Consider the following 21318-nt stretch of genomic DNA (forward strand, 5'->3'; position numbering starts at 1 on the left):
AAAGAATAATTTTAGTACCATCATTGTATCACTATCTTTGGAAAATGTAACTAACAAGGTCTGCCTCAAGGAAATATCATTGGTGGAGGATTTCAAGATATCAATTTAAATCTAAGGAGCCCCCCCCCCCCCCCAACCATAGTATTCAAACTTATGACTTCATCATATTGTTGAAAATTGGATCCTGTCCTATGAGCAGTAATTTGTATAATTGCGCTGCACTTGGGTTCAGCAGACATGCAAGGGAGCAGCTTTATGAATTTTTAAAATGGTGATTTTGTATTAAAATCTATGCCAGACATAGGGTGATCTGCTTCTAGTATTTTCTAAAGTCTTTCAAAGAAGACACAGGATAGGGCTTTCTTCTGTTCTTTCCTGTAGTGAAATGAAGGTTATCAAGCAAAAATGTATATTGGTGCATATGGGCAAACTGGCCTCAATACAACAGGGAGCCTAGTGATATTTGAAATACTGAATGTCATAAAATAGAAAAACAAACTGTAGGTTTCCTTCTGGGGCAACATCTTTGTGCATACCATTACAGTAATGAACCTCACTCCTAAGTCAGGGTAAATAGAATATGATCTCAGTTTCTCTAATATACTAACACTTGCCATAATGCTTGCATTATGCCAAAGAGACCTTCCTTCTGGAGTTCATCAGGTGTAAAATGTATAGGCAGTTTATCAAGGTATGTTGAAAAATTTATTGTAATGAAGACAGTAGCTGATAGGAAATATTCTCTGTCTTTCGCCACATTTTCTTGGTTTCTGACTACATTACTCGGTACATGTATATCTTCTCTTTTCCCCACTTGATTCACAGAATTAGAGACATTGGTGCCAAATTATAATCACTGCCATTCTCGTGTTTTCCTCCTTTACCACAATGTCCAGTTTTCTTGCATTGGGCATTTTATCAATTGGAATAGAAATGTCTCAGTTGATGATAATCTCTTCATTTTCCATATTTCTCTTATTGGTAGTATCTCCAAAAGGGTTAGTTTTGTACATACTACAACAGTAATGAACCTCATTCCTAAGTCCCAGGGTATGTGGAGAATGAACTCAAGTCTTTCAAATTTACTACTAATGCTCGCCATGGTACTTGAATCGTACTGTGTGTGACATGTATAGGCAACTTATTTAGCTTGTACCTTTTTAGTAGTAGCTCAAGTTGCACTAGGTATTTTCCTTGTCCCTAGAGGGCTTAAATCTAAATTTCAACTTGAGGCCATGGAGGGTTACATGATTTCCCCAAGATCACAAGGAGGGGGCAGCAGGATTTGAACCAGGCTTCCTTAGTTATAAGGCCAGTGGTCTAACCACTGAGCTACACCTCCACTGTTCTCCTGTTTTTCTCCTTTATCACAATGTCTAGTTTTCTTGCACCAAGCTTGTTATCAGTTGGTGTTGAAATGTCCCAGGTGATCATATTGTCTTCAGTTTCCATAATTCTCTTAGGATTGTGATCTTCGGGTGAAGAAATGATTTTTGAAACGTGGCAGTGTTGGGTTTTTAATCAATTTTATTCAGTAAAAGACATCTGAATTTCCAACTTGCTTGTGGAGTTTTTTGGTTGGTTTTTTTTTTTTTTGGATCTGCTGTCTTGTGGTTTGACTGATGTGGATCTGTGCCTTCTCTTCATGTTGCCTCCTTATAGAATCTACATTCAGTATTCCTAGTTTCAGCTATGCTCGCGGTGAACCATTTTGTCTGTAATCCACTGTCCTGTGCTGCAGCTATTGATCTCTCAGTTCACCTCTCCATAACCAATCATGTTTCTGGGTTTGATTGACGTATGGTTCCTGGATTAACGCTTTGTATTTTCCACTTTATTTCTTCTTTCTTTATCTTTGTTCACATTTTCTAGACCACCTATAACTGTCATGCAGGTCAAAGTGGTTTACAGTACTAAAAAATATCAGATAGTGGAAAGGAAATCCATAATTAAAACAGAAAAGTAACCACAGTCATAGAGAACAGAAAGTCATCCAGGCCAACAGTAATCCATTCACTGAAATCTGACCCCATCTCACCAAGTCACTGACCACGAAAGCCGTTTGAAAAAGTGAGTATTTGTGCATTTGCCACTTATTTTCCCTTGTGTGCTGATCTAACTCTTTAAAGAGCTTTTTTTCTCTTGTTTCACAATTATAGTTGTTTCTTTCCCAATATTTGCTGTCGGATGCTCACTCATTCCTTTCGCTTGTCAGAATGGTTGTGCAAAGTTTATAATGGAGATTGATTTTTGGATGTTTACTTTTATACTTCAATACTTTTTACGTATTTGGATCTGTTGGATCTATACCTCCTTTGGCTTGAGAATGTACAGTCTTCATACACTGATTCTTGTAAATGATAAGTTTCAAGTTTATTCAAAGAATTTACTATCCCACCCATTCTGAAAGAGTCTTGGCGGCTTACAGACTAATATGGGGGAAAGGAAGAGAGACAATACAGGACATGGATACAGAGAGGGGAGGAAGGGGGAGAACTACAATTCTGAAGAGAAAGTAGGGGGAGGAAAACATCTGAGGACAGTTGCGCAGTCATACTTCACAACCCACAGTGACCAAACTCAAGCACATGCCTCTGTAAAAAGGAGTGTTTTCAGGTCTGCCTTAAACTGTTGTAGTGAGGATTGAAGCCTGAGATGACTTTGCAATTGGTTCCAAATTTCTGGCCCCTGAACAGAAAAGATGAGTGCCTAGTAGAAGCATGGACAATATCTCAAGATGGAACAATAAGCCGACGATACTGGGAGGACCGTAGCGATCTAGAGGGACAGTAGGGGAGTCAGAGGCTAAATGACCTCGTGAGCATGGAAGATTTTTCATAATTTTCAAGATTTTTAAGAGACCAGTCTACATTTCCAAAGCTGTTTAGAACGCGAATTAACAGCTGATTAATGGCTTGTAGCTTAGTCCATGATGTTAATATCAGTTTTATTCTCCTGTAATATTTTTTGTTGATTTTTTTTTTCTCAGTGGTTGGTGCTGGATTATCGCTCCTCCTCCTACTCCTAGGCATTTATATACAGCTTCCTGTTTAAGTTCTATGTTGGTCATCAGTCAGAGAGAGGCTTTCAGTGTTGCTCAATTTTCCTCTAAGGAAGGTTGCCCTAGTACATTTATCCAGTCCAGAGGTTATCCTGATATCATCAGAGAAGCTTTTCACTGTGCGGAGTTGTTCCGCTATTTCGTGGTCTTTGGAACTTTAGAACTTCAAGTCACCTAACAGTAAGTGTGCTATTACCTTTGGATTGTTACCATCTTTAGGATTAAGACTAAACCAGTGGCCCAAGGAGTTAATAAGAGTATTCAGTGGATTAAGTGCCATACAAAACAAGAGTCATGACAGGGAGGCTCCTTGAAATATATCTCGCTGGATCTTGATGTTAGCAGTGACAAAATGTTCATTTGCATACTTCTGGTAAAGTGTGGTTTGCTACATTTTCATGGTGCACTTGATATACAGTCAGTCCAATGTTTATTTTGTACATTTCAAGGCACTTCATAATCCGGAATGTTGTATGCTGTAAACGGCTTTCTTAGTCATTCCATACTATACTGAGATTTCTGATTTTCTTAGCAGTAGTTACAATGATTTTATTCAGAATTAACTGGTCTTTGGTTCCATATGCTTACCTTTTATTGCTCTTTTCTATTGCTATATTATTGGAGTCATTACAATCATATATTCTTAGGGGGTAGTGTCTCCAAATGGGTTTTTGTACATATCATAACATAAGTACATAAGTAATGCCACACTGGGAAAAGACCAAAGGTCCATCGAGCCCAGCATCCTGTCCACGACAGCAGCCAATCCAGGCCAAGGGCACCTGGCAAGCTTCCCAAACGTAAAAACATTCTATACATGTTATTCCTGGAATTGTGGATTTTTCCCAAGTCCATTTAGTAGTGGTTTATGGACTTGTCCTTTAGGAAACCGTCTAACCCCTTTTTAAACTCTGCTAAGCTAACCACCTTCACCACGTTCTCCAGCAACAAATTCCAGAGTTTAATTACGCGTTGGGTGCAGAAAGATTTTCTCCGATTTGTTTTCAATTTACTACACTGTAGTTTGATCGCATGCACCCTAGTCCTAGTATTTTTGGAAAGTAGTGAACCTCGCTCCTAAGCCGAGGTACGTGGAGAATAAACTTGGTCTCTCAAATTTACTTAATGACAGTGCTTACAAATGGGTTCATTTTGTGTATACTGTGGCAGTAATGAACTTCACTTTTAAGCCAGGATATGTAGAGTAAGATCTCACTTCTTTAAATTTATTGCTAACGCTCGCCATAGTACTTTAATCATGCCAAAGAGAGTGCATCATACTAAGCACTGAAGGGTCTTTGAGGCTCTCTATCTCTCTTCTCTGCAGTGTGTGTGTACCTGAATAAAATTGGAAACCCTGGGCCACATCTCGATAAGAAGAAAGTGCAGCAGCTGCCGGATCACTTTGGCCCTGCCAGAGCATCTGTGGTTCTTCAGCAGGCTGTTCAGGCTTGTATCGACTGTGCATACCACCAGAAAACCGTCTTCTCCTTTCTCAAACATGGCCATGGTGGAGAAGTCATTTCAGGTAGGAACTGAACCTTTGCCATGCTTCTCTGTGTAGTGTATCTCACTGCCAAGTACCAGATAACTGCCAGGCCCTTGACAGCAGATTTCTGTCACACCTGGAGCTACAGTATTGGAGAAACACAGCCTGTTAGCTAAACTTGCAGCTCCCTGCCTTTTCCTGACTTTAAACTTCAAAGTCCATGTATGTTCTGAGCAATGTGCTTTTTACTTAGAATAAACCTGAGAGGGCAAGAATAGAATGCTTGAATAGGAAGCAAACATTCTGATTGAGTGCTTCAGAAGATTGTGCATAGGAAGAAACAGGATGACTGTTAAGTGGCACGTGTACCAAGCATTTTACTTCTGGGTCACCAGCTCATATCTGACTCGGGTGGTGACAGATCATGGAAAGCCATTGTAAAATTAATTGATGGTCTTATATGAGAGGCCTATTGATGAGTGCTTCACGAGAGGCAGAAGGGACATACAACAGGAGAGACTGATGAAAGCCAAATGGGAAAGATTGAGCTTATTGAAGGATGAAGAGATTTCTTTTTGTTTTGTTTTTTTGTTTAGGTCACCTCTTTCTCTCTATTCTAGCAAACAAAATAACCTAACAAATATTTTTCAGATTTGCCTGTGCACCATCAGTTTTTGTAGCAAAAAAAAAAAATCAGTGCTCGGGGGCATCATGCAGGACAAGGTATGGAATGGTTTATTATCAATAGCACCAAACATTTAGCATAAAAAATTCACTTCAGCCAGTAGTATGAAAATATTATTAAATAATTAGATATTGGTATTTAGTAGCATTAAATGAATAGAAAGAAACTTTAAGCAAGGGATAAGGTAGCAGATTATTTTGGACAGTCACGTTCAACTACTTGGTTGACCTAGAGGGCAATGTGAACTGGAAGCCATCATTGTTGCAAAGATTGCTGAGCTTTGCTATAAAAAAAAGTCAGTAAAGATACCCCCTTGTCTCTTAGTCCTCTGTTCTGAAGAGTGTATAGATGGGATGTGACCATACCAGAGAGTAGTATATACACCCCAGATTACAGAAAAGAAGGTAAGGGAAGAACTTTTTTGTACAGAGGTAGTAATAAAGAGGGTGGCAGGTGATTGATCCGTATAAACCACTCTTACATGAGAGTAATATACAATTCAGCACAAGAGATAGACTGTCATGATGGAAGACATCCAGAGGATAGCACAAAAGGATAGGTGTTGCTTTTATAGAAGACTCAGTCTTCCAGAAGTGGACCAGAATCCAGGATGTGACATCAGTTACAAGTGGAGAAGTTCTGGGCTACTTCTAGGGTGCATTTTTTTAGGCATCTAGTTTAAGATCTCACTCATGGAGAAGAACTGATACCAAGTGAAACACAGAAACAAATGTGAAAAGCAAATATTGTAAGGCTCATCTTGTCTGCCCAGTTTATTTTTGTGCAATACTAGAGACTGTTCTGAGGACATTCTATCTTTGTTCTCTCTTACTTACCACAGTTGTTGGTTAACTGATCTCTGCTGCTATTATGACTTCCTTTCTACACCTTGTCCTTTTCAGTATTTCTTGTTGCTCTTATCCCTTCCCTCCCTCCTTCATGCATATTTATCCACCCCGTGAACGTCAATAAATTGGTTAGTCTATAAGGTGCCACCTGTCTCTCTTTTTATAGATACAAGTGTATCTCTGTTTGCTTTTACAATCTCATGAATAAGGATCCTTTGTTTTATACCAGACTTTCTTGAATTCTGTTAACTGTTTTTTCTCACAATGACTTCCACTAGGAGGCTGTACCATAGACCATGTAACTTATTTATTTAAATCTTAGCCGCTCTATCAGCGGGTAACAATAAAAGCAAAGATAATGAAAATCATAACATACAACAAAGTGCAATAATATCATAAATGCCTTATCGTAATATATCAGAAAATCAGTTAGGCTTTATCCTACTCATAAAACAAGACTTGTGACAATAAGACAATTGACAACAATAATCAAGAACAGCAGTAGTGACCAAGCAAAAACTATTAACCAAAGGCCTTAATAAATAAGCTTTAAGGTGTTTTGGGGAAAAGAGAAAATTAGTACTGCTACAGATATTGAAAGGAAGAGAGTTCAACGGTGAAGAGCAACCACATGACATGTTGAATTGTGGTATTCTTTGAGCCTAATATGATGAATTGATGGAACTGCAAATAAACATTTATCAGCAGATCTGAGTAATTTGAGTAGGGTGATAAATTTGAAGTGCATTTGCGATCGATTGTAAAGCATCATCATAAACAGCTTTGTGAATTGAACAAGCTGTTGAATTGGAAGCCAGTGTGTGTTTTTGTTTTTAAGTTTGGTGAGATCTGATCAAAACCTGATAAATGGGTGGCTGCGTTTTGAACTACTTGTAATGATCATACCACATAAGATGGCAGTCCTAAATATAGTGTATCACTGTAATCTAGATTAAATGTAATCATACTCTGAGTCATAGTTCTAAACTTTTTAGGTAGTGAGAGCTCCTTTAGTTGTCTTATACTCAGGGTCAGATGCACAAAGTTTGCTGGTAAATATGGCTGCCTCAGGAGAACTTACTGAGTCGCAAACAGCGACTGATGCACAAAGAGGATGGCATGCAAATAAGATGCATGGAAATCCCTTTGTGCATTGGTTGCCGTTTGCAACTCAACCTGTCAAATGCAATTGAAACTGCTGTAAAATGCAGTTGACAATACTAGACCACCACTGAGTTTTTTGAGTTGCATGGGGTGAGGGGGGGCTTGAGAGGGTCCACTGGATTCTGGTGACCCCCCTCTCGAGCCCCACCCCACCGCGCAGCTCAAAAAACTCAGTGGTGGTCTAGTGACACCCTCCCCTCCAAACACTTCAATAAAATTCTTGGTGGTCCAGTGGAACCCCCTCCCACCCCCGACCCAACCTGGCGGGCCATAGTCCTAGTGGTATAACAGTATTCCTCTTCACCCCCCCCCCCCCAAGTCTTTCTCCTACATTTGTAGGAGACAGGAGGGCCGTCTCCTGTCTTAACCTCAGGCCTGCCTGCTTCCAAAATGGCGACATCCAGCCTCTGCCCCTAAGTACCATATATCCACCTTATATGGTGCTTAGGCCCCTCCCAGTACATCTCAGAATGCACTGGGCAGGGGCTGGGCGCCCCAACATTAATCACTCCTGAGCTTGTCTTGCCAATCTCAGAGTCCCTAAAACTATTAGGTGTCATTGTTGATAGAACCTTAACCTTGGAGCAGCAAGCGAACTCTACAACCAAGCAAATATTCTTCACTCTTTGGAAGCTTAAGCGTATACAACCTTATTTCCCTAGAGAAGTATTCCGCAGCTTAGTTCAATCTCTTGTTATAAGCCACCTTGATTACTGCAATGGAATCTATGGGGGATGCACAGACATGCTTCTAAAAAAAACTACAAACTGCCCAGAACACAGCGGCTAAGCTCATCTTTGGTAAATCAAGATTTGATAGTTCAAGACCACTGCGTGAGAAGCTGCACTGGCTTCCTGTGAAGGACCGAATTGCTTTTAAAATTTGCACTTTGGTGCACAAAATCATCTATGGTGAAGCCCCTGCTTATATGGACACCCTAATTAACCTGCCGCCTAGGAACTCTCACAAATCAGCTCCTTCGTACCTAAACCTCCATTACCCAGTTTTTTATGGCCTCAAGTATAAGACCACTTATGCATCCTCTTTCGCCTATCTCAGCACTCAATTGTGGAATGGGCTACCCCAATTGGCCAAACTTACTCCTGATCACCCGACCTTCAAGAAGCGCCTCAAGACCTTCCTTTTTAGTAGAGCATAAGCTTCAAACCCGCCTGGCATCTCTTCCTTCTGAATTCCAACTGACGTAGCGACACATTGTTCACCCCTACTCTTTCCCCTTTTCCCTCCTTAGCTAATTCCCTTACCCTTTTACGACATTAATTGTTTGTTTGCTGAATTGCATGTTTTTATAGACTGTTGTGCGCCACATTGAGCCTGCCCCATGGGTGGGAATATTGTGGGATATAAATGCTATAAATAAATAAATAAATTGTAATGCATTTGCATAGGGTTGTTGGTATCTGCTACAGGGAACGGTAAAAGGGACGCAGAACCCCTTTGTGCATTAGACTCTAAATAATATTTGCTACAACCTGCTACCTTCAGAAGAAAGAATGTTTTAATCAGATTGAGGTTGTAGAATATTTTAACAGTCAAAATAGGTATGAGTGAAGTATTAAGAAGCTGCAAAGCAAAACTGAATTCACTCTTTGAGGGGAGAAATTTTTATATATATTTTTTTATTTATAGTGTTTTTTAAAGACGCACTAAAAGCACTTGGGGGGTAATTCTATATTAGTTTTAGGTTGCAAGAATGTGTGTAAATGGAGGTATTTTAACCATGCACTTATATAAACGTGTGTGCAAATGACTGTTTTCTGCTTACGCAGTACTCTGTAAATACATCCAGATGGCACATGCTTTGCAGGTGAATGTTCACATAGGTGGTGCACATTTATGTGCATAGGTTATACATTTTTATAATCTGTGTGTACTTTTCCAATCAAGGTTGGAGCAGTTACACCAGCTCTGTGACTAGTGTAAATGTCTGCACCTGCAATGTAGTTAGGCTTAGGCTAGTATTCTATAAAGAAGAGCAGGTGCCTACTTTTCGATATAGAATAGGCTTCAGATGGAATTATTCTTTATGAACGGTTCGATCCGTTCTCCTATTTATCCAATCTGAAAGGACAATAACTTTCACTGAACTATGTTAAAACTTAGAAGGTTCATCAAGATACACCGCTTAAGAGGTTCAGGTCATTTCATTAGGGTGATTGATAAATGCAAGAAAATCTGTGTAAATGCATGTACTTCATTTATTGTTTAAATATTATTTTAATAAACCATTCCTGTTTAATTTAATTATGAAATACTAATAACCTCAGCTGCTAAAGGAATATTTGGATTGAATAAACGTTTGTGTTTTCCTTTTTTAAAAAATTTTTTTTTATTTAAATTGAGGCTAGCTGGGCTATGGAGATAACATACCACTAAGAGGGCACATTTAGAAACAGTATGGGCCTTGTAGGACTATGGGTACTCTGAATCTGCAGTCCTTTATGCACATTGTCAAAGGCAAATGCACCAAGAAATTTCTTTTTGAAAATTTGGATGCTGAGTTATCACCCTTCGTGTAGATTTCAATCCTGCTAAATAGCAGGTGCAAAGTAATCGCAATAAATCACTCATGGATGTCTCAATACGTTGTCTGGTGGTGCTGCCCTCTAACCCCCCCCCCCCCCCCCAAATGCATCACTTTGTAACATGGGTAAAAATGTGCTTTTCCCCACAGAGGGAGGGTGATTTTCAATCCTCAATTTTACCCAAGTTGCTCCTTAGTTGTCTGTCTAAAATCTTCTGAAAATTGTCCCTCTCAGTGTGTTCATTAAGGGGAGACAGTGTAGAAAAGGAAACACTTATTTGAAAATTCTTTCTACTTAAATCCCCTTCCCCTCCCCCCACCGTGGGGAAAAGGGATAGCAGTGGGATTAGGATGGACCTGGCAAAGTACACATGGGAGTTTAATTTTGAAATTTCTGCACATGGCATCAGCATCCTATGGGTTTTGCAAAATTGTCTTTTACCCATGATTCTGCAGGAAGTCTCTTAATAGTCTTCTGCCATGTCTTCTTTTTTTCCAGCAATATTTGATCGGGAACAGCATACTCTCAATCTGCCAGCAGTGAATAGTGTCTCCTATGTCCTGCGCTTTCTGGAGAAGCTGTGTCATAACCTGCGAAGTGATAATCTGTTTGGGAATCAGCCCTTTACTCAGAGCCCCCTGCAGCACTGCCTTGAGTACGAGCATGACAGGTACCTGCCAGGTAATCATTCCTAACACAGAACCAGCTGCAGTGCTAACACTCTGGTGCAATAATGAGTATCTCCAGGATGAGCTGGAGTGTAAATTTTAAGGGGCTTTGACGTTAGTAACATAGTAGATGACGGCAGAAAAAGACCTGCACGGTCCATCCAGTCTGCCCAACAAGATAAACTCACATGTGCTACTTTTTGTGTATACCTTACCTTGATTTGTACCTGTCCTTTTCCGGGCACAGACCGTGTAAGTCTGCCCAGCACTATCCCCGCCTCCCAACCACCAGCCCCGCCTCCCACCACCGGTTCTGGCACAGACCATATAAGTCTGCCCAGGGCTTTGACGTTAGCTTCAGAACTTTTAGTACAGGAACAGTGCTGGCAGACTTTTACGGTCTGTACACTGAGAAAGGCAGGGACAAATCAAACTCGGGTATACATATAAAGTATACCATGTAAAACTCATCTTGTTGGGCAGACTGGATGGACCGTTCAGGTCTTTATCTGCCATCATTTACTATGTTACTATGTAACACCTAGAAATTTGACACCACCCCCCACTTCTTCTAGAAAGATTTATGCAAGTCCTAGATTTTCCTGTTACACTCATGGTCTTGTAGGTACAGTGGGCTGAAATCATAACTGAATTGGCTTGTCATGAAAGGAATAGAACTGTTATTTTCCTTTAATCTCATTACTTTAACCTTGGAGCCTAACAAAATGCGCTGCCACAGAAAACTCAAAGTCACCCATCTACCATATCCCCCTCCAGAGAGATGTAGCTCAAGAACTACCAAGATACAATGAATTTGTTGTACTGGTATTACTCAAGAGAAGTGGCTGCCCTGCCATTGGGGCCAGTCCAGTGACTAGGCAGTTGTCTAGGGTAGCAGCAAAATCAGCTGTAATCAAAGCAAAACAATTAGTCCCAACAGCCATTCAAACTCAGAGAACCACTGGCACATACATTTACCTTCATTTTTATAGGATTTTTGTGTGATGATCATAATTGTTGAATTTAATATAATCATGGCTACATTTTTTAAATATATGGGATAATGCATCCTATAAGATTCCTGGGGGTAAGGGGCAGTCTGCCCATTAACTACATTTTAATAATGTACATCATAAAGTTCTTTCCATTAAGATCATCTGATTCTTCCCACCCTCCCTCCCCTATCCCTCTCCCTTGATTATCCTTTTTTGCTAAAAGTTATTCTAAGATAGCTGGTTAAGGACCCTTTTTACAAAGCAGCAGTACATGTACCATGCGCCAATCTGGCACTACTGTCGGAGCCTGGTGGTAGTGCCTGTCCCCAATGCACGACATTTCCAGCGCTGAAAAAATAGTTTAATTTTTTTAGCACCAGGGGCTTACCCAGGAGGTAATCAGGTAGCTCCGCTCGCTGCCCAGTTACTACCAGGTTAGCGCGGAGCCCTTACTGCCTTCTCAATAGAAGGCGGTAAGGGCTCCCCCCCCCCTGTAAATGGCCGCACGGCAAGTATTACACTTAACTCACCGCCATTTCCATTAAAAAAAAAAAAAAAAAGTCATTTAACCCACTGCTGTAAAAGGGGGCTTTGGTGCGGCAAATCCATGTGCTGATCCTACTGCAGGGCCCGTTTTACCGCAGCTTTGTAAAAGGAGCCCTAAGTTTTTGTTTTATAATGTATAATATTGTGACATTTATAACTTGCTCTGAACACTCTACTGAAGCATGTACTAAAATATGACACACGGGTAAATTCAAGAAAGTGTGTCAAAAGTTAGACACCAAAAATATGAGCGCTAAACCCCAATTCTATAAAGGCCCATAATAGAAACTATTCTGACATGGAATTGCACAGTTAAGTTTATAGAATCCAGGGGATACTGTATACATATTTGTATAGTAACTATCATTCCTTCTTGATTTTTGGTTTTAGGAATTCATTATGAATTCTCATCTTTTGGTTAACCTCTGTATTTGTGTATTCCCTCCCTGACACCCAGGCACTCACTGCCTTTTAGTGCCTCTGCTTTTTCTGCTCCCTTTCATTCTAACTTCTGTGTATCCTTTATAGAACTAGTCACAATTTGATATACTAGTTATCCAGTCTTCATTTTTACACACTTGTTTATGTGGTCAATAAGATAAGGCTCCTGACGAAGTCATGTCTGCCGAAACACTGCTGCGTCGAGCCTTTTGACAATTGGCTTACATGAGTTTTGAAGCAATAAAGACCTGATTTATTGGATTAGCTTTGGTTTCCACTTTTTTTGCTTTCTCACTCCTGACTAGTAAGAGAAGGAACCGTGTAATCCTACTGCTTCGACAAGAACATTGGTTACTAGTGGCTAGTAGAATTCATTATAAAATTCTTACAGTGATAGACCGTTCTTCTGGTCTCCCACTGTTTCTATCGCAGTATCTGATACCAGGTAGAACTCTATGCTTCACAAATCAGCATTTGCTAACCATTTCATCATTTTGGCAAATATGAACACGTACGGAGTTCTTAAGTGTCATTAGCCTTTCCCTTTGGAATAATCTTCCACATTGTCTATGCTTGGGATCTTCCTTTTTGAAATTTAAGACATCTAAAGATTTACTTCTAAGAAAACGCCTTCTATTCTTGAGGGGAGAAGAGAGACCTGGGACCTCTGATACCAGACTGTAAATTATAGCAAACTGGCTCACTTATCCCTGTTCTCCTGTTAGAAGAATGTAATTTCTTTTACTTTCTTTTCCTGTATTAATTTTTATTATTAACTCTTATGATAGGCGATATATCAAGATTAAACTGAACTTGAACTAGCTAGAAGAGGGACGAACAACAAGATTTTGATTTTGTTGCCTGTTATTGAAGAAGCATTTGAAGAAAAGAACACCTTGCCAACTAATGATTAGCACGCACTAAACGCTAGAGATGCCTATAGGAATTTAAAGATAACTATGGAGAACGTAAGACAAATGATATAAGTGAATGTTATAATGGAAAAATAAGTAAAAACTTAAAAATTGGGATTGATGAGGATTGTGATACTGCCTCTTTGAAAATGCTTGGCTCACAATAACTCTTAGGCATTTTAGAGGTTGGTATGCCGATCTGATGATCCTTTGAAAGCGCCTCTGTGTGTTCAGCTATAATGAGGATATAACTGAGGTGAAGTTGAGTATATTGAAAGTAATTGACATAGGAATATATGGGCATCTCTGACGTTTAGCGTACACTTATTTTTAGTGCACCTTTGTTCCAAACAGTTTCAGATTTATCAAAGTTTTCTTTTGTGTATTTTAGAAAATGACTTTGTGATGAAGTTCCATAAAGCTGGTTATGCTGGCCACAAAAATGATGATGAAATAAAAATGGATATAAACGGAGGATTCCTAAATAGTAAGAAGATGGAAATCAGGCATAGAATACTTCATCTCAAATAGCAGTGAACTTTTGCACTTCTAAAGAAGGCATGGAGGAAAAATTGCATAAGCAATTAACAAACCCTAACCACATTACTAGGCAAACAGGATGAGCCATTTTGGTCTTTATCTGCCATCATCTACTTTGATACTATGTTACTTGTAGAACTTTGCGTTCCCTATCATTGTGGTGATACAAAGAACATAACCATAGTCAGCAGATCAGGATTATTTCCCTATGTTGTATAAAGGCAGTGGAGGGTGAAGTGACTTGTCCAAGGTCACAAGACGCATCAATGGAGGAGGTAGAATTTGAACACTGGCTTCCTTGGTCCCTGATCTGCTGCTTCTCACCACTAGTCAGCTACTCTACTGTGGGCGATTTTGTGGGGGGGGGGGGGGGGGGGGGAGTGCTCATGGTGCAAAATTTCAGTAACCACTTTTCTGCAGGTTTATAACTGTATTTAATTTGTTAATTCTGAATATATGTGCTTCATGATTTCACCATGGTATGTATGGCCTTTTACAGGAGAAACCTATGTTTTGGATGATGGCATGTTGGGAGCCCTGGAACCACGTCTGGACACTATGGACTCTACCTTGAATTCTGTCAATTCCTCCAGCCCTAGTAGAAACTGCAGAGATTATCGGTCTCAGGGATACAGATATCTGCACCAGCCTTCGAGCCTCACTCAGGGCAATGTTGCTACCTTACGGCATCTTAGCTCAGTGGGTAAGAAAGAGAAAACCCTTTGGGACTATGAATTGGCTAGCACAGTGCTTCTATAAAGCCACTTAGGGGAAAATGAGAGGGAGAACTTTCTGTGTGATAGAAGACGTTAGTTTGTGAGTGTAATTTTGTAGGATGATGTGACTCTGTAGTATGGACAGGACTGTGTGCATTGACAAAGTATTATCCTTGGTGAGTTGAAATGATTGAATCTCTAGGGTCTTGGGACAGGAGTACAACTTAGATACCATGTACAGCAAACTAACTTCTGTTCCGAGCAATCCATGAATCGCAGCAAAATGAAGGCAGATAAAGACCATATGGGCTATCCATGCCCATCTACTGTCCCCCTGCCTCTCCGAGATCCTATTTACTTCTTAGGCTTTCTTGAATTCAGATACCGTCTTCATCTCCAGCACCTCAATCAGGAGGCTGTTAACATGAATTCACCACCCTATCCATGAAATATTTCCTTAAGGGACAGACTCTCCGGAGTAACCTTTCACTTTCATCCCATTCCCCTTCATTCCAGAGCTTCCTTTCAATTGAGAGACTTGCCTCCTGTGTATTTATGCCACAGAGTTATTAAATATCTTTATCATATCTCCTCTCTCCCACCTTTCTTCCAAAGTATACATATTGAGATCTTTAAATCTGTCCCCATATGTTTTATGCAGGGCCGCTGAGGGAGGTGGGGGGCAAAATTCCCTGGGCCTCCAAGGGGGGCCTAGTGGCAGGCCACCAGCGCTGCAGTCCACGGTCTCACCTGCCTGCCTCCACAGCTCCGGGCCCCCTTCATTCAAAGCGTCAGTCGCAGATCGCGTCTATTCTGGCCTTCCCTCCCTGTGTCCCGTCCTCACGGAAACCGGAAGTTACATCAGACGAGGGCGGGACACAGGGAGGGAAGGCCAGAAGAGTCGCAATCTGCGACTGATGCTTTGAATGAAGGGGGCCCAGAGCCATGGAGGCCAGGCAGGTGAGACCGTGGACTGCAGCAACTGGGGGGGGGGGGGGGGGGGGGGGGGCGGCCTTGCCCCGGGCCCGGCCTAGTCTCTCGGTGGCCCTGGTTTTATGACAGACTACTAACCATTTTAGACCAAATTCATCCTGTTTATTTTTTTGAAGATACGGTCTCCAGTTTCCTTTTTTAATATATATATATATGTATATATTTTTTTTTCTTAGAGCTTTGTTTGCTATTCTTCATTGGATTTAGCATCAACTTTTTCTTTTTGTATGTTTGTGGGGTGCTTAATTCTGATTATCGTTTTCTCAAAACTTTTTGTGGACTTTAGCCATTGCCCTGATACGTTGATTTTCTTTTTGCTCATTTGGAATATTCCTCGTTTGTAAAGATAATGTATTTTACTTATTGTTTTTCTTTAGTAAAATTTACATAAATATATAAAAAGCACCATTTCAGATTGATTAAAGGTGACTATTGCTGCCTGCCAATTTTATTTTAAATCTTCATATCTGATTTTATATGCTTTTTGAATTAAGGGGAGATAATAAATTTTAGAGAAAAAAAAAAGCATACTGTTCTTTCTGTTAGGCTCGGACAGATACTTGGTTCCTCAGGATCCTTCCAAGATGAGCTGTCGGGATCCTTCCTCCTGGACTGTGGAAGATGTGATGCAGTTTGTACGAGAAGCAGACCCTCAGCTGGGACCCCATGCAGATCTCTTTAGAAAACATGTGAGTGTACCAATAAGTCACCTTTCCATGTCTTGGATGAAGTTGGTCCTGCAGATTAAGCCTGTAATATTAAGATGGATAGATGGAGAAGCAGGGAAATTGTGGCTGGAGATAGGGGGAGTGCAGTGTAGATAACGGGTGGTCAAGGGAATGGTCTGGGTTTTTGAAAGAGCTTGAAGCCTGGTTCGATGGATGAGTGTGGAGCCTGTGATGGTGTATGTGTTAGCAATAACTGGATATGGGTAGATGCTCTGCCTTTAAGGTGAATGGAAATAAGAGGAGGTGAGCAAGTGGGGCTTTTGAGTGAACCAGCTGTAGATGTGTTTGAGTGGACTGAATGACAGGGTAATGAAAAGCTAAATACGCACATATATTTATACCAGTCTTCTAATCTATCCATTCTGAATAGTCATCTTGTATGTAATTTGTTATATTTGTGTGGTGGTCACTCTGTCGATCATGCTCCAAAAACTATAATTGTTTTGATTTCTAGGAAAATGTAATGATTGATTTTTCATTTCCTTAGGGCAGGGGTTCTCAAGCCTGCCCATCCATGCCATCTACTCTCCCTATCATTCCCTTAGAGGTCCTATGTACTTGACCGAAGCTCCACCACTTCCACCAGGAGGGTATTCCACGAATCCTGGGGACACACCCTGACAGTCTGGTATTCAGGATCTCCAACAATGGATATGCGTGAGAAAAGTTGCATGAACTGCCTTCATTGTATGCAAATCTTTCTCATACTGAAAACCTGATTGGCTCATGGCGTCTCAAGGACAGGGTTGAGAACCAATGCCTATATCCCACCAAAAAGTATCCCATAACAGTATAAACTGAACATGAAATACATATCCCTTATGCATAGTCATTGTAAAAATGGCATTTTTGTATATGTTTCATGCAGGTGAATGTGTTTTATAGGTATAAAACAAGTTCAGAGCATTGCTCAGTATCTATGCGAATTAAAGTATGCACACAGCAAAACAGCATGTGCACTTTTATCCACTATGAAATAGTCTTCTGTCTTTCTGCCACCAAGGAAAGGGGCATGGCTTAGTGGGGGGGGGGGATTAATTGTATGTAAATATTTTTTTCACCCATCATTTTTGACAGGCTCTACTTAGTGCTGTATTTTATATGGCACCATAGTGTGTCCCAGCCTCAAGGTTCTCACACTCAGCTGCAACAGGGTTAATTTGTTCAAGATCCATATAGGAGGAACCAAAGCAGAGCTTGCAGATTTTTTAGCTCTGTGCACTGACCCCCTTGCCATGGTGGCCTGTTTCTTTAAATGTGTGCCCATATATTGAGGTATCACGTTACCTTCCTTCTAATTCTGCATTGTCCCTCTGTGCTGGCAGGAAATTGATGGGAAGGCTATGATGTTGTTACGCAGTGACATGATGATGAAGTACATGGGGCTAAAACTGGGCCCAGCATTGAAGCTGTCCCATCATATCGACAAACTGAAGCAGGGCAAATTCTGAAGGGTCATGTGCAGAACAACCACTGTGAACTGCTGCTTCTCGTGCACTAATACACCGCCAGATATGGACCAACCTGTCCCAGAAAAGCACTCTATCCATTGTGGCTGAGGAGCACCACAGACATTTCCAGTACAGACAGAAGAAAGACAGTTTCTGAGGTCCCTCTGTGGGACAAAAGCACTAGATGATGAACTTCCTTGTTCAGAATAAAACCAGCTTTATTTAGTATTCAGCAGAAGTAACTTTGAGCTTTGCTTCCCCTGTCTTTCTTGTTGGGGGAGAGCAGAATTTATTCTTTTTCTTTTCTACAGAATCTTGTACAAAGCACTCTGGTTTCCTGTACTGTTGGCTCATTTAATGCATCCTTACACTCCAATGAAGCTCCATCTCCCTTAAACATTAACTGGGAGCAAGAGGAGGTTTTTTTTTTTGTTGTTTTGTTTTATATGTAATGCCTCCTATATTGGGAGTGTTTTAGCACTTCAAAATAAGCCTGAGAATCCCTGCATAGTATTGGAACTCTCTGATGTGTCCGAAGAAGTGTTGACTGTTTCTTTATGATGTGGAGAGTACACCACAACAGAGTCTACTGCAGCATGCACCAGGGACAATAGATAAGTGTGTTATCCAAAAAGAACAAGTAATCTGACCCTGTATCTCCACCCTTTGCCTATTTGATGGTGTTAACTGGGGCCTACCCTCTTTTGCAGGTGCCAAAGCTGCAGCATATCACTTTTGTATTCAAAGCACTTTTGAAGGCAGGACCTCTCTTAAAGTGGCACTAGAAATGCAGCAGTCCTATTGCTGTGCACTAATTGGGAAAACCCTAAACTTGTTCTTAATTTGGTCAGTCAGGATAGAAGCAGCTTTAACAATGCCTAATGACATCACATGCTGAGCTTCACTCCAAGATAGCAAAGCATGCACCATGGTTGCTGCCTCAGGTGTAAGACCATGCTACTCCAGCTCCCAGATAAGGCTTTCTTCTAATGAGAACACTGTAAGAACTTAAATGCCTTTTTAAGGTTCCCAAGGTGTACTGCTTTATGGTGTTTAATCACAAACCTTTATAAGCTGTTCTGGAATGATCGAAGGACCCAGACGCTAGATTACAAAGCTTTATAATCTATTCTGGGACGCTTGGGGGTCCTGGGTGCTGAATCATAAAGCTTTATCATCTATATTGGTATGCTTGAGGGAGCCCTGAAAATGCATGTTTCATCACTTACTTGAGAAGAGAGAACAGTTATTGCAAAATCCTGCCTCCTATAGAAAATATTTATGAGAGAGTTGTGAAAGGGAGCTAAAACTGTGTGTGTGTTTTTTTTTTAATTGCTAAAGGTTGGTAGTTTAGCCTGGAGGCAGGGACACAGTATAGATGTGACAGTGAGTTTTACAGCACTTCTATTCAGACAGGATCCGTAGACATTATCCAGTGATACATCTGACTGTGTTCCCCCCCCCAGTAGTGTCATCACTGAGCTCCAGTGGTCCAGTAGTTCAGCTTCTTTTCCTGTTTACATCTACTTCTGCTTATTTCAAGAGCACTACCAGGACCACTGAGAAGACAAAGCTGGACCCAGGGCAAACAATCTTCAGGGCTCCACCGCTGCTGTTCTCCCCCCACCCCCTTGCCACTGCAGCAAACAGGAGAGAGACGAGTGCTCTGCTGGACACAGGTCCTCCTTCCTACTGCATCCTCTGAATTAACTTCCCTTTTCTGCATAGGCAGGACGTGGCAGGAAGAAGGACCTCTGGCCGGCAGAGCAGTCTCTTTTGATTGTTGGCACTGGGCCCTCCCTGATGACCCTGAGCACTACTAGATGTATGTAGTGCTGTACATAAGCACAGGAGCTAGTCTCTGCTTGACAGAGCTTGCAGTCTATTCAAGACAGACAAATAAGGCATTAGGAAGTTACATTTAGTATGAGAATGATTAAAAGCACCACAACAGTACTTCCTTTCACTACTATGGAGAGGTGGGGGGGAGGAGAAGAGGAGCTGGAACAGTGCAGAGTCCTCAAAGATCTGCAGTTCATAAATGGTTACACTACATTGTTTGGTGTTCTTCCTTACCTTGAACTGCATTCAGTTTTCTTGGGAAGTAGGTTTTTTTGTATTTCTTTTGAGATTTATGGACTTTTTGTTTGTTGTATTTTGTAATAGTTCTGTTGATGAATGTAGTAGTCACTGTGACCTGAAGTTGATTTCTTGGCTCCAGACAGTTTTCTTAAGGGTAAGCCTAGTCAATGCTGTCAGGGTACTCGTTTTACAAATATTTCCATGAGTTGACATAATGCTTTAAATACAAAGATTCTAAAACAACATAACCTCATTTTTCAGAAATTGTTGTCCAGTAATGTCTAGCATTTCATTCGGATTAGCCCATAGCAACATTGAAGTCATCATACAATGTTACTTTCTCTAGAAATAACCTTATGGTTGTCTTCAGAACTTAAAGATCTCTATTTGCCAGTGCTGTGTAACTTGGAATCTGAAGGGGAAGGGATTTTGGCTTTAACTCATGCCTTTCTTTCAGTTCTAGATCAAGGCAAATTACATTTAGGTACAGCAGGTATTTTCCTATCTTCAGAGGGTTCACAGTAGAAGGGGCTGGTTTTTTAAAGGGCGTAAAGCCGTAACGTGTGCTTAGCACATGGGCAAATACCACACAATGCATTAAAGCGGTAATATACCCTTTTTCCATACACTAACCATATGTTATTTATTAAATATTTTTTTGGAGGGGCCATGGAAGTATTAACCAGCTAACATGTCTGCAATAGTGCACTTCACTGGTTAAAACTGAATTAACACAAGAGCACTTAACACCTAAATAGGAAGTGTAAATTTTTTGCTAGTCCTGTGTGGTAATGGACAAATTAGCATGGAACCTGCACAAATAGAATAAAAGAAAAAGCCCTGATTACTGCTGAGTTAAAAATGGGCTTAGTGTGTGGGAAAATTCCATGTTAAAATGTGCCAAGTTATTTTTTTTTTTTTTAATACATTTTAGTAAAAGGTCCCTTAAATTTGTATCTTGCCCAAGATCACAAGGAGCAGGAGAGGGATTTGAATTGGGTTTCCCTGGTTCACAGCTTACTGTTCTAACCATTAGGTCTTCTGTAGCTCCTATGATCAGACAGTTGAACAGGTATTTAATGAGTTTGACTAATTAATATCTTCAAAGGGTGTGAGGCAGTGCTATCACTTATAAGTACTTGTAACTTCTCTGCAAAGGAGTATGTTCTATACACTTGCACTTGAGAATCTCTTATGCAACAAAATGGAAGATCCTAAGAGGTGGGTGCTTGTAGTAACATTTAAAAACAACTGGGGAAGGAATGGTAACAGACTGCACTGTATGGAATAATTGTTTTTTTCCAAGCTAGAGTTCTGTTAAGAAGTTAGGACAGGTATCAGCAGTGCGAGAGGATCAGTCTGAAGAAAATGAGAGACACTGAGAGATGCACTACAATCATAAGGGTGAGGCCCCTTCTGTTCAATGTGGAGCTGGGGATTTGAGAAATTCT

General features: G+C 40.6%; 1 protein-coding gene across 2 annotated transcripts in view; it reads left to right on the forward strand.

Moving 5' to 3' along the window:
- Positions 1–20693, forward strand: part of SCMH1 (Scm polycomb group protein homolog 1) — an 83391-nt gene extending 62698 nt beyond the window's left edge. For both annotated transcript variants that reach the window (XM_030220068.1, XM_030220070.1), the window contains 5 exons: positions 4389–4589; positions 10292–10474; positions 14397–14600; positions 16153–16295; positions 17660–20693. In XM_030220068.1, coding sequence (XP_030075928.1) covers positions 4389–4589; positions 10292–10474; positions 14397–14600; positions 16153–16295; positions 17660–17785 — 857 coding nt within the window. In that variant the 3' untranslated portion in view covers positions 17786–20693. The remainder of the gene's footprint in view (positions 1–4388; positions 4590–10291; positions 10475–14396; positions 14601–16152; positions 16296–17659) is intronic.
- The last annotated feature ends 625 nt before the right edge of the window (positions 20694–21318 follow it).

This window comes from Microcaecilia unicolor, chromosome 11 (assembly GCF_901765095.1).
Source record: "Microcaecilia unicolor chromosome 11, aMicUni1.1, whole genome shotgun sequence".
NCBI classification, from domain to species: domain Eukaryota; kingdom Metazoa; phylum Chordata; class Amphibia; order Gymnophiona; family Siphonopidae; genus Microcaecilia; species Microcaecilia unicolor.